The sequence below is a fragment of the Crinia signifera genome, chromosome 12 (assembly GCF_055691185.1).
Source record: "Crinia signifera chromosome 12, ASM5569118v1, whole genome shotgun sequence".
NCBI lineage: Eukaryota > Metazoa > Chordata > Amphibia > Anura > Myobatrachidae > Crinia > Crinia signifera.
The window spans coordinates 10,998,259-11,015,872 of record NC_139228.1 but is presented as its reverse complement, the minus strand read 5'-3'; the positions used below and the strand labels follow the sequence as shown (position 1 = coordinate 11,015,872).

Here is a 17,614-nt window from a genome sequence, read left to right as displayed (position 1 = left end):
GCCCGGGACACGGAGGCTGAGAGGGCCCATCCTAGGAAGGAGGCTGTGAGCAATGACAGGTGAGGAGAAGCCTGGGACACAGAGGCTGAGAGGGCCCATCCTAGGAAGGAGGCTGGGAGCAATGACAGGTGAGAAGGAGCCCGGGACACGGAGGCTGAGAGGGCCCATCCTAGGAAGGAGGCTGGGAGCAATGACCGGTGAGGAGGAGCCCGGGACACGGAGGCTGAGAGGGCCATCCTAGGTAGGAGGCTGGGAGCAATGACAGGTGAGGAGAAGCCTGGGACATGGAGGCTGAGAGGACCTGTCCTAGGAAGGAGGCTGGGAGCAATGACAGGTGAGGAGGAGCCGGGACATGTAGGCTGAGAGGGCCCATCCTAGGAAGGAGGCTGGGAACAATGACAGGTGAGAAGGAGCCCGGGACACGGAGGCTGAGAGGGCCCATCCTAGGAAGGAGGCTGTGAGCAATGACAGGTGAGGAGAAGCCTGGGACACAGAGGCTGAGAGGGCCCATCCTAGGAAGGAGGCTGGGAGCAATGACAGGTGAGGAGAAGCCTGGGACATGGAGGCTGAGAGGGCCTGTCCTAGGAAGGAGGCTGGGAGCAATGACAGGGAAGAAGGAGCCCGGGACACAGAGGCTGAGAGAGCCCATCCTAGGAAGGAGGCTGGGAGCAATGACCGGTGAGGAGGAGCCCGGGACACGGAGGCTGAGAGGGCCATCCTAGGAAGGAGGCTGGGTGCCTGGAAACTGCTTTGCTTGAATATGATGAAACTGCAGGAACCAGTGATTACACGGTTAATGTAACTATAACTGGGAGAAGAGCCCGCAGGCGTTGGCATTGTTAGAGCATGGCAATTAGGAGCGGATTGGCTGCAACTTTGTCTCTCACCAAGACTTAGTACACAGATCTATAATTCTAGTACTTTAATATGACTACAGGTTGGTCTAGCCCCGTAAATGTTCTATTGCTCTCATTGGCTACAGATTTAGATAACCCTTTGAACACTTTAATACCCTGATTGGCTACTTGTCTATCTAGCCCTGTGGTTGGTCTAATGATTTGTAAAGCAACAGATTGGCCTGACCTTGTCAATGTTCTAATGTTCTTATTGACTGTGGGTGGTCTAGACCAGTAATTCACAACCTCGGTCCTCAGGACCCCCCACCAGTTCACGGTTTCCAGGTCACCCTGCAGGTGCACATGTGCACTCATTAATCAATGACACATTTTAAAATATCCACAGGTGGGACTAATTACTTCAATTATGATTCTGTGTGGAGACCTGGAAAACGTGAACTGTTGGGGTCCTGAGGACCAAGGTTGAGAACCACTAGTCTAGACCATGTTGCAAAGCTCTGATTGGCTACAGGTTATGCTACCACGATCCTGACAATGTTGTAATGCTCTGATTGGCTGCAGTCTTATCTAGCCCCATAACAGTTCTAAATGTCCTTGGCCATAGAGAAAGCTGTATCTACTGTATGAATATGATTGTCGCAGTGGTTATTGGTTAATCTAGACCAGGCATGTCCAAACTATGGCCCTTCAGCTGTTGTGAAACTACACATCCCAGCATGCCTTGCTATAGTTTTAGCACTCCCTAATAGCAAAACTGTGGCACGGCATGATGGGACTTGTAGATTTACAACAGCTGGAGGGCCATAGTTCAGACATGTCTGATCTAGACCATGCTCTGATTGGCTACAGGTTGTTCTAGATCTAGGAACATTTCAGTAGGTTCATATTGATCATGAATAGTCTCATACTCTGGCACATAGCGGTCTTTTCCAGTGAGTGTTCTTATGGATATTAATGATCGGAAAGTTAGGAACCCTGGACGTTTTATTTTGATTGAACGCCAATGGTTTTTAATTGCTTTATAAAATAAGATAAATACTGGACAAACTTCAAATACATCAATGCAAAGATAAGTGCTACAGATGTCACCAGAAATGTTTTTCAAAGGGTTCCTGCCCAAAAAGCTTACAGTCTAAATTAAAATAATTTTAATACTGTGATCATTCTACAAACAATGATGGAGCTACTCGGAGGATCGTGTCAGATCTAGGCCTACAGTTCACTCTGATTAAATATAATTCATATGAGAACATGTATAAGCACAGCAAGATAATGGGTAGGGATGCCAGAAGGTCTCGGTTGAACGTACCTCTTACAGTGTGGATTACTTTGGCACAGAATATATGTGTCTACTCATGTTCTAAGATCATGCCCATTGTTTGCATGTACAACAGCCTTGAATCCATCCATGTCTTGAAACGCGTTAGCTACTGAAACGCGTTAGCTATTAAAATATATTAATGTCACTCTGTATAGTTTTGAACACAAATGTAATTTATATATATAAAGTGTGTTCTCAGAATAGGAAGCAGCGTATGAACGGCAGGTTCGAGATACAGAACACAGGGATGATACATTGTCAATATGAAACACAAATATCAGAGCTGTGAAACCGTTCTCTAAAAGGATTCATGATAAATATAATATGTATGATCCATTGACCTTTAGACCCTTCTGTACATAAGCATTCTGTTCCATTCTATGATTTGGCAGTGATTTATTGAAGGAATGTTTTAAAAAAGAGATACATAGATGAGCTTATTAAATGAGTTCTCCACCTTTTGGAGAACCGCTTGCAACAGGGAGGTCCTCCTGGGAGCCTCTGATGATACCGGAAGCGGGGAACCGCCTCGGGTACCGGCAGAATTCTATTGTATGTCTATGGAAAGTCTTGCTTGGTTAGCCGGATTGAGAACATCCCAATTTAGAACTGGGAAAAAGCGTCCCAACTGTACTGGTAACAGGGATTCCCACTTGGGGGAATATATTGGACATACACAAGACCAGCCGTTAAATAACATGTCCAGTGGTATAGTTAACGAAAACATATGTTTTCCATATGTATGTAAATGAATTGCATAGTAAGTATGTCCATTGTTCACCCTGCTACCTCCTATACTATTGCACATTCTCATGCATTCAGAACAAAAAAAAAAGACTATTCTTATTGTTTTGCTTTATGGACACAAGAACTGGCAATTGGATGGGTCAACCTGACCCATGGCTTCCACCGATAAAGCGGATTTTCAATGAACTAAATTCCATTGTTCTATTTAGCAGGGTCCAAGTATGATATACAACCAGGACCTCATCCAGTCACAATCTCCATAGCACCGGAGACATAAAACACAATGGAACTGCATCAGATCTCTCCGGGTATGAAGAGGGACAAGCAGTGTGGACAACCTCTCAGCTTCTCCTGTTTAGAATATTTGCCCCTTCTCTTAAATGTAATATAAACACCCACCGGAAACTACAATTTACTGAGTTGGTGATTATTATATACCTACTGCTCATTAGATCCCAAACCTTCATTAGGTATAAATGGCCTTGTTAAACGGATTGTATAGAAGAAGCGGTTGGCCATTTGTAGACCATTGAAGAGCATAGCTAGACAGTACTTCGCTCTAGCGTTTCACTTGTGAAGTGTAAATAATATGCATTCATTATACTTTATACATTATCCAGTGTAACATGTAGTTCTACATTATGCGTAAACAGTGGAATTCCTAAAACTTGCAATCTTTGGCTGAGAGCTAACTAAGTAATACATCTGTGGAATGGTTCATTGTATCGGCACATAAGACACAAGCAATATGCAAGTCAACTTCAAAAGAATCCTTGGTTGCTCCGCGCTGCTTTACAGGCGATCAGGAAGAATTGTTCAATAACATGCTTTGCAAAATGCCATCGGTTTTGGAGATGGCCTTCAACTCATGGCTATGAAATACCACTTTTGCTTGTTGTCCTCTAAGTTCTAGATAGGTAGTGTTTATGCCTTGCAGACAATGGCTGAGCAGTATATATTGGATCACCTTATCGACGAAGGAGAGCACATATATATCCCTGAATATCACAGTCGTTAAGTTGGAAAGTCCTACAGTGTTTCAAGATCAACCATTTATTTTCCATTACTCCTCGTTCTGTTGTCGGTGAGCACGTTGTTGCATCTTCGCATTAAAATATCCGGGTTACAAGTCTGTGTTGGCAACATTTGCATTCTGGTGACAATGTTCTGTCTATGCCGTTGATCCTAATTCAGTTTTAAAGGCTTAGACCTAACTGGAGAGTTAGGACATTTATCATCTGCCTCTCCTAGAACCATTCTTAAGTTTCTCAATGCCCATAGTGTGTATATTCAGAAAATTAGGTCATTCTGTCCAAGAGAGACTTTGGATTACCCATCAAAGCCTTCATGAGGAAATCCTTCATGGACATTTAGGAGAATATCCTTCATAGATAACAGTAGGATAACCTTCATGGATAACCTTCATGGATTTCAGAAGGACAAACTTTATGAACATTGGTAGGAGAACATGCATTGTGGTAATCAGTAGGAGGACATCCTTCATGGACATCCGTAGGAGAATATCCTTCATAGATATTAGTATGATAATCGGTAGGAGGACATCTTTATGGATTTCAGAAGGACAAACTATATGGACATTGGTAGGAGGACAACTTTCATGGCATCAGTAGGAGAACATCCTTTATGGATATCAGAAGGACAACCTTCATGTACATTGGTAGGAGAACTTCCTTCATGGATATCGGTAGGATAACCTTCATGTACATTGGTAGGAGGACTTCCTTCCTGGACATAGGTAGGAGGACATCTTCAAGGACATCCGTTAAGGGACATAGTTCATAGATATCAGTAGAACAACATCCATCATGCACACTTATAGGTCATCATTTATAGGCAGTGACGGAATGACATCCTTAATGGACATCAGTAGTAGAACATAGTCCATAGACATTAGGAAAAGGACACAATTCATGGTCTTTAAATATTGGCAAAGCTGCTTTGGGAATATAACTGATGGATGTCTTGCAGTGGGTGTTCAAGCTTGTACCTTGACCAGTTTGGTCCCTTCATATATAATATCCTCATTCCCTCATGGCTCTACTGTAAGATGTCTAAGTATACCGGTGGGGCCTTGACAAGGGCTTGAAGTTTGCCATGGATTTCTTTAATGTTGAGCCTCTGTTGAGGCTCTCTTTGCCAGCAGCCTTGCATGATTGTGTATATCTCATTAGGACAGGTCCTAGGTCTTTCCAGTTCTCGTCCTTGGGTGATGCATTCAATTGCCTAGAAAACAAATGTAAAATAAGTAGAAATACATTCTACATTACACACCTGACATGTCACTGCACCTGTTACATGCCCTGTCCTCACTGACACACCACTTATCTCCTGTTATAGTATGTGCTGCTGAGGATCCTGCCCCTCCCACTATATAACTCCCAGTGTGTGGTTTCCTGCAAAAGCCACCAGATGCCACATCAGGCAATTGTGTGATTAGACCATACTTTAAACAAAAACTTTTTCCCCTGAGAAAAGTGTGACCTTCTACAGGTCTCCGGCCTGTCTGTGATCGGATGCTACTGGGGATAGGAGCAGGTCTTTATAGTTCAGGCAAGTGTGTAAAATTGGACCTGTTGGGAGCAAGTCAACAAACCTACCATAAGGACAGTGCAAGTGTCAATAATTTGCCAGATGTTGGCACCTAAAGAGGCGCATCAGGTGATAAAACAGTGCCTGAAGATGATCCCAGTGGGCCTTGCACACCAGGGAAAGGTCTGACACCAAAATTAGCAGGCGCAACTATAGCAAAACATGCTGCAATACGCGACTCTTCAGGCCCTTTGTCTTAAGCTTTTTGTGTGTTCGTTTAATGATCCTTAACGGGTTGTATTACTCCAGTGTAACTCAACAATGACAAGTACCTGTAAATAAAATTACATGTCAAAAATAAATAATGTTAGGTTTGTAAATTTCCCCTCTCTCCCTGCCAAGACGCCCCGGGCTTAGAGTAACCTAATTCTTCTTGATGTAGTAAAGAGCCACTTATGTGGGTGTCTCTTGAGGTCATTAGCATCTCCAGTTCCTGAGAAGGTCGGCTGCAGGACCCACAGGCTGTGCAAATTAAATTAACTCGATTGCGCATTGGAAAAAAAAAATTTAAATCAAATTTTTAAATGTATTTATTGAGAAAGCTTTCTTGGCCTAAATCAGGAAAGACATAATACTGCGTTCTTATAACTCGACTTGGCTGAAACGTGTTTTATTCCAGCTTCATTGCCCCAAATTTCCATTCTTACATTAGATCCTGTGTATATTACAATATAGTTTGGCTTTGATTCTACAGACTAATCTCTATGCTCATGGATTCCTTCATTATACCCTTTTATATAGTGTCTGTATCCCTGTCTTGTCTCCAGAATGTGCAGGTAGTGGGTATACACCCCTATTGTGCAATCCGGTATTTCAACCAGACCCATCCCCTGCTTTGTCCCTCCCACCCCTCCTAATCTATGTGCTGCTCCACCCCATCATCTTTTTGTCCCATCCCTTCTCTGTCTGCAGTGCTCCACCCTGTCCGGCTCCTGCTCGTTCCAACCCCTCCTCTTTTCTGTGCGCTGCTTCACCCTGTTCCTCCTCCTCTGTCTGTGGTGCTCCACCTTGTTCTGCTCTGTCCCACCCCTCCTCTTCTCTATACACTGCTCCACACTCTCTCCCCCTGCTCTGTCCCACCCCATCTCCTCTGTCTGTGGTGTTCCACTCTGTTCTGCCCCTGCTCTGTACCATCCCTCCTTCTTTTGTTGTGTGCTGCTCCACCCTGTGCTGCTCTTTCCCACTCTTCCTCCTGACTGTGGTGCTCCACCCTGTCCTGCTCTTTCCCACTCCTCCTCCTGACTGCGGTGCTCCACCCTGTCCTGCTCCCGCTCTGTCCCATCTCATCTCCTCTCTGTGCTGCTCTACCCTGTATTACTCCCTGCTCTGTCCCACCCCTCCTACACTCTGTTTGCTGTTCTACCCTGTATTACCTCCTGCTCTGTCCCACCCCTTCTCCTCTGTCTGTGGTGCTCCACCCTGTCCTGCTCTGTCCCACCCCCTGCTCTGTCCCACCCCTTCTCCTTTGTCTGTGGTTTTCTTCCTGTCCTGCTCTGTCCCTCCTCTGTGCACTGCTCCACCCTGTTCCTACCCATGCTCTGTCCCACTCCTCCTACTCTCTGTGCTGCTCTACCCTGTATTACCTCCTGCTCTGTCGCACCCATTCTCCTCTGTCTGTGGTGCTCCACCCTGTCCCTACCCCTGCTCTGTCCCACCCCCTGCTCTGTCCCACCCCTTCTCCTTTGTCTGTGGTTTTCTTCCTGTCCTGCTCTGTCCCTCCTCTGTGCACTGCTCCACCCTGTTCCTACCCCTGCTCTGTCCCATTCCTCCTACTCTCTGTGCTGCTCTACCCTGTATTACCTCCTGCTCTGTCGCACCCATTCTCCTCTGTCTGTGGTGCTCCACCCTGTCCCTACCCCTGCTCTGTCCCACCCCTTCTCCTTTGTCTGTGGTGCTTCTTCCTGTCCTGCTCTGTCCCTCCTCTGTGCACTGCTCCACCCTGTTCCTACCCCTGCTCTGTCCCATTCCTCCTACTCTCTGTGCTGCTCTACCCTGTATTACCTCCTGCTCTGTAGCACCCATTCTCCTCTGTCTGTGGTGCTCCACCCTGTCCTGCTCTGTCCCACCCCCTGCTCTGTCGCACCCATTCTCCTCTGTCTGTGGTGCTCCACCCTGTCCCTACCCCTGCTCTGTCCCATTCCTCCTACTCTCTGTGCTGCTCTACCCTGTATTACCTCCTGCTCTGTCGCACCCATTCTCCTCTGTCTGTGGTGCTCCACCCTGTCCCTACCCCTGCTCTGTCCCACCCCTTCTCCTTTGTCTGTGGTGCTTCTTCCTGTCCTGCGCTGTCCCTCCTCTGTGCACTGCTCCACCCTGTTCCTACCCCTGCTCTGTCCCATTCCTCCTACTCTCTGTGCTGCTCTACCCTGTATTACCTCCTGCTCTGTAGCACCCATTCTCCTCTGTCTGTGGTGCTCCACCCTGTCCTGCTCTGTCCCACCCCCTGCTCTGTCGCACCCATTCTCCTCTGTCTGTGGTGCTCCACCCTGTCCCTACCCCTGCTCTGTCCCATTCCTCCTACTCTCTGTGTGCTGCTCTACCCTGTATTACCCCCTGCTTTGTCCCACCGTTTTGCCTGTTATCTATATGTCGATAAGAAATGGCTGAAATAGCCAATAAGAATGACTGTCCATTGATTTGTTGTAGGGAATGTTGGGCAGTGTAGTCAGAAGATGATTATTGTTACTGCCACCACATATACAGCCTTGGCCATGATTCCCATACATGTGTGGTGGAATTGGACGTTCTATTGATAGTTTAGAGTTGCACAGGACATAGCGGCTCACTCCAGGCATATTCAGGCTACATGTAGGAGGACGTATCTGTAGACGTGGGATCGGCCTGAGTGTGGCACTCATTGGTCTTATATTATCTGCAAGGCTTTAGTCACCACCTGACCATAACTGTGATAATGTAGAGTACTGCACCCTCCTCACCGACCAAATATCCACAAGACATAACTCCATCTTACCTCTGTATTGGAAAGTTGGTACCAGGGCTGCTTCCCACAGGTGAAGATCTCCCACAGCACCACACCGAAGCTCCATATATCACTTTCTGTGGTGAATTTACGATACAAGATGCTCTCGGGGGGCATCCAGCGAATGGGGAGCATAGTGCGACCTCCAACCTGAAACGAGAGGTCACACGATCCCATCATGAGAATGTTTTCCCTCTCCAGGCACTAGACATTATATATATATTCTATCTTAGATTTCTCCCAGTGAGCATTGTCAAGGTTCTCCACCAGTAAATAACCTCATGCTTGCCCAGATAGAAGTGTTAAGGTTCTCTCCTATGTAGATATCTCTGAGTCTCTGATTCGTCGTTGTACACCAGAGGGCAGTCTCTGGGTCCCTCCCCTCCACCAGAGGGCAGTCTCTGGGTCCCTCCCCCCCGGAGGGCATTCTCTGGGTCCCTCCCCCCACCAGGGTGCAGTCTCTGGGTCCCTCCCCCCCACCAGAGGGTAGTCTCTGGGTCCCCCCCCCCCCACCAGAGGGCAGTCTCTGGGTCCCACCCCCCCACCAGAGGGCAGTCTCTGGGTCCCCCCCCCATCAGAGGGCAGTCTCTGGGTCCCTCCCCCCCGAAGGGCATTCTCTGGGTCCCTCCCTCCACCAGGGTGCAGTCTCTGGTCCCTCCCTCCACCAGAGGGCAGTCTCTGGGTCCCTCCCCCACACCAGAGGGCAGTCTCTGGGTCCCTCCCCCTCCCCATAGGGCAGTCTCTGGGTCCCTCCCCCTCCCCATAGGGCAATCTCTGGGTCCCTCCCCCCAGAGGGCAGTCTCTGGGTCCCCCCCCAGAGGGCAGTCTCTGGGTCCCTCCTCCCCCCAGAGGGCAGTCTCTGGGTCCCTCCCCCCTGGAGGGCATTTTCTGGGTCCCTCCCCCCACCAGGGTGCAGTCTCTGGGTCCCTCCCCCCACCAGAGGGTAGTCTCTGGGTCCCTCCCCCCCACCAGAGGGCAGTCTCTGGGTCCCTCCCCCCCGGAGGGCAGTCTCTGGGTCCCTCCCCCCACCAGGGTGCAGTCTCTGGTCTCTCCCTCCACCAGAGGGTAGTCTCTGGGTCCCTCCCCCACACCAGAGGGCAGTCTCTGGGTCCCTCCCCCCCTCCATAGAGCAGTCTCTGGGTCCCTCCTCCCCCAAGAGGGCAGTCTCTGGGTTCCTCCTCCCCCCAGAGGGCAGTCTCTGGGTCCCTCCCTCCCGGAGGGAATTCTCTGGGTCCCTCCCCCCACCAGGGTGCAGTCTCTGGGTCCCTCCCCCCACCAGAGGGCAGTCTCTAGGTCCCTCCCCCCCACCAGAGGGCAGTCTCTGGGTCCCTCCTCCCACCAGAGGGCAGTCTCTGGGTCCCTCCCCCCACCAGAGGGCAGTCTCTGGGCCCCCCCCCCCCCCCCCCTCAGAGGGCAGTTCCTGGGTCCCTCCCTCCCCCGCAGAGGGCAGTCAGTGGCGCACAATGATGTGTGTACACAAAAAGTGTAAATTCATATTACTAGACACAGCTTACGAAACCTTCTATACAGTATCTCTGTATGCATTGACTGTATGTTTCATGTATTGTACATAATACAATATTGTATGTATTGTAGTGAACTTCCTGTGCGTGTGTCTATTCCCATTGAGCATGGATTGTGACAGGACGGTGGAAGTGGTTTCCAGGACATTAGCGGACAATAACCAGTTCGGGTAACGTGAAGCCTTTTATCTTACATTGCCGTCTCCTTCGCTGGGCAACAGATAGTTAATGAACTGACACCATGACCCAGCCTCCCTAAGATAGGAGACAGACCACCGCCATTCGCCTTACGTATATTTCCCTGGAATAAGGCATTTTCCATCCACTAAGTGATTTTCTTTTCTTCCCATCACCAGCCTGCATTAAATATGAATACAGCCCCTACAGAATGGCAGCTTATGAGAACTAAAAGGGAAAGAAGGCGGCCGGGCAATGCAGGATGTCACAAGTTCAACTCCCGCTAGGGCCCTTGAACACCATGAAGATGGATGAACTCTCCGTCTGGCAGCTACTTAAGGTTTGTGTGGGCCATAAAACTCAGACTGGACCAGTGCCACCTGCCAGCACATGGCAGCTGAAGGCTTGATGGTATCGGTTACTCATAAACACAATGGCTTTTTATTAGGATAACCATCAGGCAGAAATCCTAATTGAACAGGGCTTTTCCTACATCTTATTTTCATAATGTGTTGTGAGAGACCGAGTGTAGACACGGCCAAGTCTTCTACCTTATACTAATAGTGATTTCCTGCGGCATCTGGGCAGCATGGCTTGCCGCTACTATACACTTTGCTCTGCTGATCATGGCAGCGGTGCAGGCCGTGGTTCCGATGGATAGATCTGCAGGAGAGGCGGACTACCGTGCCGTACCTAGCAGGGGACGCCCTAGGCCTAGCGGAAAAGAGTATGGCTCGTTGGGTTGACCCAATTTAGGTCGAGCACTCAAGGTAGACAGGCCTCAGGTGGACAACTGAAATAGGTCCACAAGGCTAAGGCCAGAGGTCAACACAAGCAGTCAAAATGTCGACATGAGGTTTTCATGTTTTTGTCCCGAATGTTGACACAGTCGGCATGGGTACCGCATCCCCTCGCTTGGCTCTCCATGCTCTGGGCACACTATTATATTCTACCACCATGCCATAGTGGATGGCAGGGCGTGAAATACCGCCTGTCGGTACATGTCGGCTAAAAAAAGGTGAAAAACTAATTTCAACCTTTTGACTGTCGACCTTCCCATTGTTGACCGAATGCTTGTGTCCACCTTCGGACTCTGTCAACCTTAGCCTTGTCGACCTATTTCAGTTGTTGACCTAGGGCCTGTCGACCTTCAGCGGTCATCCTTATGCATGTCGACCTTAATATGGTCGACTTAACGATTATATCCCATCCAAAATGTCCTGTTTGCAAAACTTGTCAAATGCGGTAATCCCAGTTATATGATCCCATGATTATTGTATTTGCATCAGCCTTATAAATGTATATTGGACTGCCTTGTTGCAGCAGTTTTGTACATTGACTTTCTACCCTTAACAACAGTGGGGGAACAATGCGACCAAGGTCCCAGAGGTGACTTTTGGAAGCCGGTACTGCTCTGGGTCTCTGCAAACTCCATGCGGTCTTGCCAGGTGCGTTTTAAGGAGGAGGCCCGTGTTCAGCCTCCTGTGTCCCGGCCCACTCCTCTGTGTCGCGAGCAGCTCAGAGAGGAGGGGTCTAGAGCATTCAGACCCTACTGCACATGTGCAGATCTCTGAAAAAATGCTGTGGCGGCCAGTTTTCCATGATTTCCGCAGCAGCAGCATTGTGGAGTCTGAGCAGTAGAGCACTCAGATCCAGGGGTTCCGAGAGAGGGGGGGGGAGCAGGTACAGTTTACCCGGGCCCAGGCCTGTCAGGGGGGGGCGGGTCTGGGGACACAGTTTTTAAAAAAATTGGTGGTGAGTGCACCGGGTTTGAGAGCGCCATAGTCAACTTTTCAGCGGCGGCATTGGGAGTGCGGACGTGGGCCGGCATGGGGGCAGCAGCATTACAGAGGTCCTTCCGCTCTCTGACTCCAGGGCCTGCTGAGAGCCCGCCATGTGATTTGGGAGTTTACTCCTGGCAGAGCATGTAACCCCTGGCAGAGCAGGTTAATCCCATGGCAAAGAGTATGTTAACCCCTGGCAGAGCATGTAACCCCGGGCAGAGCATGTAACCCCGGGCAGAGCATGTAACCCCGGGCAGAGCATGTAACCCCTGGCAGAGCATGTAACCCCTGGCAGAGCATGTTAACCCCTGGCAGAGAATGTTAACCCCTGGCAGAGCATGTTAACCCCTGGCAGAGCCTGTAACTCTGGCAGAGCATGTAACCCCTGGCAGAGCATGTTAACCCCTGGCAGAGCATGTAACCCCTGGCAGAGAATGTTAACCCCTGGCAGAGCATGTAACCCCGGGCAGAGCATGTAACCCCGGGCAGAGCATGTAACCCCGGGCAGAGCATGTATCCCCTGGCAAAGAGTATGTTAACCCGGGCAGAGCATGTAAACCGCTGGCATCAAGCATGAAGTACATAGCAATAAGCATTTACTGTAGGTAAGTGGAACTTACAAGGGTCAACAGCTGAAGTTGTTGTACCGGGGCCCAGGATTTCTCTTGGCGGCCCTGCTCAGATCACATTGCGCATGCACAGATCTACGGAAAATGGCAGTGTGGCCAGTCGCTGGACCCCGTTGGGTAAGTATTTGAAAAACAGGTGCAGTGTGGACCCATTATACATTATTAGGTCTCGCCATTTGCATGGGATCTGCATAGCCTTGGAGGAGACTGATGCTAGAGGTCCAACTCGACCTCTAGCGTCTATCAGGGAAGCACAAGAAATCCCTGGCAGTAAGCATGTGACCCCTTATAGTATGTTCTTATGAGGCATGCAATGTTCTTGGTGCTGCGTGCATTATTGACAGACTATCTTCCGCAATCCCGGGCAGTTTGTTCGGTCAGATCCCACGCTGGCAATGGCCAGGAAGTCTCCGCCTCCGTCTGAAGAGCATTAAATGCCTCTGATTTAGTAGGGGACAGATTTACTGGTGTAACACGATCCGGGTCCAAGTCCAAACTGAGTAAATTATAGACTTCTATAGTATACATGAGAAGGATCTTAAATCAATTTATTCCTTAAGTGCTTTGACCCAGGCAAATTAGTGTAAGGGTTGGAGATAATAACTGTAAATGTAGCGTAAATAACCTAACATTAATTACCCGATGTTAGCATTCTGTGACTGACCTGCTTAACCCTGTAGTTCCAAAGTTTGCAATTAAATCTGGAGGTAACTTACGGGACACTTGTATATCAGGTCTATGAGGAGCAGGGCAGCGAGTTGCTTTGTGATAATAGATCCTCATCTGCAATTGATTAAGTCTGCACCACTTTAGTGTGCTGACTGCAACTATGTAAAATGGAACAAGTGATAACATCCTGTCTTAAGCTGGGTACACACTAGTAGATATAGATCCATTCATCAATTGATTCATCTACAGACTGATCGGGCAGCAGTGCCCACCCACTGAGCTGTCAATCACCGGTGGCTGCTGGTGCGGCTGTACAGGCGGATCCCCCGTAAAAAAAAAAGATGCGGTGATATATCTAGAAATATAACAGGCATTGGCTGTGTTGCACAGCCAACGAGATATATCTGTGAACGACACTGTTCACCGATATATCGATGGTACCCACTGACCGATGGTGCATCAATATTTATATATATCTAATATCTATACATACCGATATATCGACCAGTGTGTACAAACTTTAAAATGATCTTTCCAATCTGACTGGTTGCAATGAATATCTGGGAATTTCTGGGCGCAAATGACAATTTACCATATTGCTTGAGATAGAGCTCGAGTGCTCAACATGAGCAAGATTTGGGACGATTTCACCCAATTTTGCGGCCCAAAACTACGGAATAAGTGTATGGGGGCCTTTACTGGACAGATCCGCAACTGGGTGCCAACCAAGTTGGGTGCATTGGGGAGTGTCATGGGTGCATTGCCGGAGATGTGTTGTATTTGGAATTATGCTAATCCTGCGCCTTGTGTGAGGGCACTTGTGCACGGAGCGGTGGGGCGTTGCCCCAACAAAGATGACTCGGACATAATAGCATAAGGTCCGCAGCGGTCGCCCGGTGATGCATTTGTCTGTTCTAAAGAAGAACCAGATTTCACGCCGCCCATCAGGCAGTGACCGCATCTGTGCACTCATCTTCCTATCAGATTCTCCATGAATTCTAATCTGATAGGACGACACATGTGCCAATACAGGGTACATCTGAGCCCTTATTACATAGAGATGATCTTACCCGATAATAATCGGTGCTGTAGATATCTCTTGACATCCCGAAATCACCGATTTTGACGACTAGGTTGGTGCCCACCAGACAGTTCCTTGTAGCAAGATCCCGATGGACAAAATGGAGGGATGCCAGGTAAACCATGCCGGAAGCGATCTGAGAGGCGATCTGCAGCATCTGGGTCAGGTTGAGTTGTCCATACGGTTGCCCGTTGCCATTGTCCAGAATCTTGGCATCTGGCCCATGAGATCTGAAGGAAAGAAGAAGATATTTCGATGTTGGCGTCCATATTGGAGATGATGAATAACATACACAGGTACCTATATCACCTACTTCCAGGCTGGCACCAAAACCTTACTAAAGCTTTAAAACAGTGGTGGTGTGGTTGCCCATAGCAACCAGATTCCAGCTATTATTTCTCTAACGCAATCTAGAAGATCATAGATGGAATCTGGTAGCTCCATAAACCATTTTTTCTATTTTGTATATTCTCCTTGGGCTCTGTGGGATTTAACGACTAATGTGGGAGTTCTATTGGAGATGGGATGTTGCTATGGGCAACAAGCAGGTTCAATCTATTATCTTCTAGAAGGTTCTAAATAAATAACAAGTAGATTCTGATTGGTTGCTATGGGAAACATCCCAGCTTCAATGGAAGTCCCATCTTAGTAAATAAACTGCTATACGTGACAAAACCAAAATAATTGCACTATAACTGCGTTCCACATTATACCGCAATGGAAGATGTACTGCACCAAGGTGTACGTAGCCGGTTCCGCGCATGGCGGAGGCCTCTGACAATCCCAGTGTAACAATAACCATAAAACACGGTGTCTCTGCCATCTCCCCATCAGAACCCGGACACTGTAGAACGCCACTGACAACGTCTATGTCTAATACCTGCGGGGCCAATCAAAGTCTCTGTGTATTCCAATTGATGGACAATCTCCTTCTATTTAAGCCTCTCAGACAGCTAATCTAATCAATATTGCAAGGAAGAGTACATTAGCCTGAGAGATGGCTTCCTAAAAGAGGCAGAACGGAGTTTGGGTGGGGAGGGGAGGGGGCATTAGATGAAGTGACTCTGTAGAGATGGCGGTGGAAATAGGGAGCAGGTCTGCGGAGTCTTCTCACGGTGCTGCCTACTGGTCGGGGAGGCCACAAAATCGCGCGTATATTAGGAAGTCGTGAGAACTAAAGGAAAACAAGACTTTGATGTGCATTCAATGCCGTCGGCGAGGGGGTTTGTACGGCGAGGATGGCTTATTTTCGACGAGGAACAGCCATCCTCGCTGTCAAAACCCCTCGCCGTATTCCATGTTTGCCAATAGAATTCCCATCTTAGTGAATCTGTGTGCGACAGAGTCTGTATTCAGGCAGCGGCTGCGAATACTTATGCCAAGTTCTGTTGTGCTTTATAAACAGATTTAGACTCAGTTGAGCACAGTGATCTACAAGTGTCGCAGATTAAATCAGAGCAGTCTTGGGCTTTGTGGCATTGCGCTTACGATGCCCAAACAAGCGCAACAGGCACTGGGGCAGATGTACTAACCCCCCCTTTGCGCTTCTGAAATAACGGGTCCCACTTCTCCTGCATAACGAGGAGAAGCAGGCACCCGTTATTTGCTAATGTATTAACCCCCCCCTAGCCGATAAGGAGAGCCGTTATGCCCAGCGTTAACGGCTCTCCTTATCGGCTCCCCCGGCGTCCTGCGCATGCTCAGTGCGCTTCTCCCCCGGGTCCGTCTCTAATGGGCATGCGCGAGATCTCGCAAAAAACGCGAGATCTCCTGCGCAGCCCGAGCCAGAAGCAGGGCTAGTGTTGTCCCCACAGTGGGGGATAGGACAACGCTAGCCCTGAGCTGGCGAAGCGGCCGGGGTGATTTAACGCCTTGAAGGCTGTTAATACATCGCCCCGGCCGTTAATCCCTGGGGGGGATTGCAGGGGACAGCCCCGCCGAGCGTAACTCGGCGGGCTGTCACTAGCGCACGTTAGGTGCGCTAGTAATACATTAGCAAAATCGTAATCCCCCCCAGTTAACCAGCGTTAAGTGCATTTTTGCACTTAACGCTGGTTCATACATCTGCCCCACTAAACCTAAGCCACACACCTTGCGCCAGGCGTCTTACGCCACACAGCAAATTAAGGCCAGGTGTATGATGACACGTGTTTATGACCGTGCAGGTTGAGGTATGGGTCAAACGGTCATTCGATCGACCACTATTGGTCGACACAGCAAAAGGTTGACATGCAGTAAGTCGACATTTTAAAAAAGTCGACACAAGCAAAAGCTTGACATGGGAAAAGGTCAACTTGAGTTTTTCACGTTTTTTTAGGTGTTTAGGTCGACCTGGGCACCGTATAAGTGTACCACGTCCGCTCGCCATACTTCAACTATTTGTGTTGACCGTTTGAACATGTCAATCTTTTTGCTGTGTCTACCTTGTGCCTGTCACCCGAATAACTGTCACCCTTTTCACCGTTGACCATTGGAAAGCGTACCGCAGGTTGGAGGATGTCTTCTAATAGTGAATTACCACATAAGATTATTTAAAGTGCCGCTAAAATGAAACTATCTTTTTAAAGATCTCTGCCAACACTGATATTGGCATTGGCAGGGTACCAGCATGGGCAAGTGTGTATGTGGGGGTGAGGGAGCCACAGCGGGGCGAGGGCTACAGGGGGCGATGGGGGAGCCGGTTATTTGACTATAATAGAACACTAGACTGCTTACAATGGGGGTTTATTCACGAAGATTGGAGTTCTATTTCAGATAGGATACAGTTGCTATGGGCAACCAATCATTCTCTTCTAGAAAGTGCTAATTAAATAAGTAGATTCTGATTGGTTGCTCATAGCAACATCCCATGTGTAATACAACTCCCATCTTCGTAAATAACCTCCAGTATAGTCACAGGGCCGGATTATAATGGAGGCACAAGGGGTCAGTGCCCCTGGGCCCCCCTCTAGCTAGGGGCCCCCTGTGGTTGGCATGTATTTAAAAAACAAACATTCCTGGGAGTTGACTAAGTCCCATGACACTTTGCACCAGAGGGCAGAGGCTGAGAGGTTTGTGCTGAGCTCTGATTGGTGGAGCTCATTACATGCTTCTCAGGCCCATGGAGAACAGCAGCTGCAGCAGCTTAGTCATGGGAGGGTTTTTAATCAGAGGCAGCACTAGGAATCTGAGGTCTCCTACAGAGTAAGGTGCAGAGGGACAAACACAGGCTTTTCATGTGGTATGTATGTATGTAT

At 48.6% G+C, this 17,614-nt stretch overlaps 1 protein-coding gene across 1 annotated transcript in view; it reads right to left on the bottom strand.

Annotated features, from left to right (window-relative positions):
* Nucleotides 1-1,845: 1,845 nt before the first annotated feature.
* Nucleotides 1,846-17,614, bottom strand: part of NTRK1 (neurotrophic receptor tyrosine kinase 1) — a 99,341-nt gene continuing 83,572 nt past the window's right edge. Inside the window, exons 15-17 of the mRNA XM_083167414.1 lie at nt 14,368-14,608; nt 8,507-8,665; nt 1,846-5,169 (exon numbers count right to left, since the gene is read on the bottom strand). Of these exons, the coding sequence (XP_083023540.1) occupies nt 4,984-5,169; nt 8,507-8,665; nt 14,368-14,608 (586 nt within the window). The 3' untranslated portion in view covers nt 1,846-4,983. The remainder of the gene's footprint in view (nt 5,170-8,506; nt 8,666-14,367; nt 14,609-17,614) is intronic.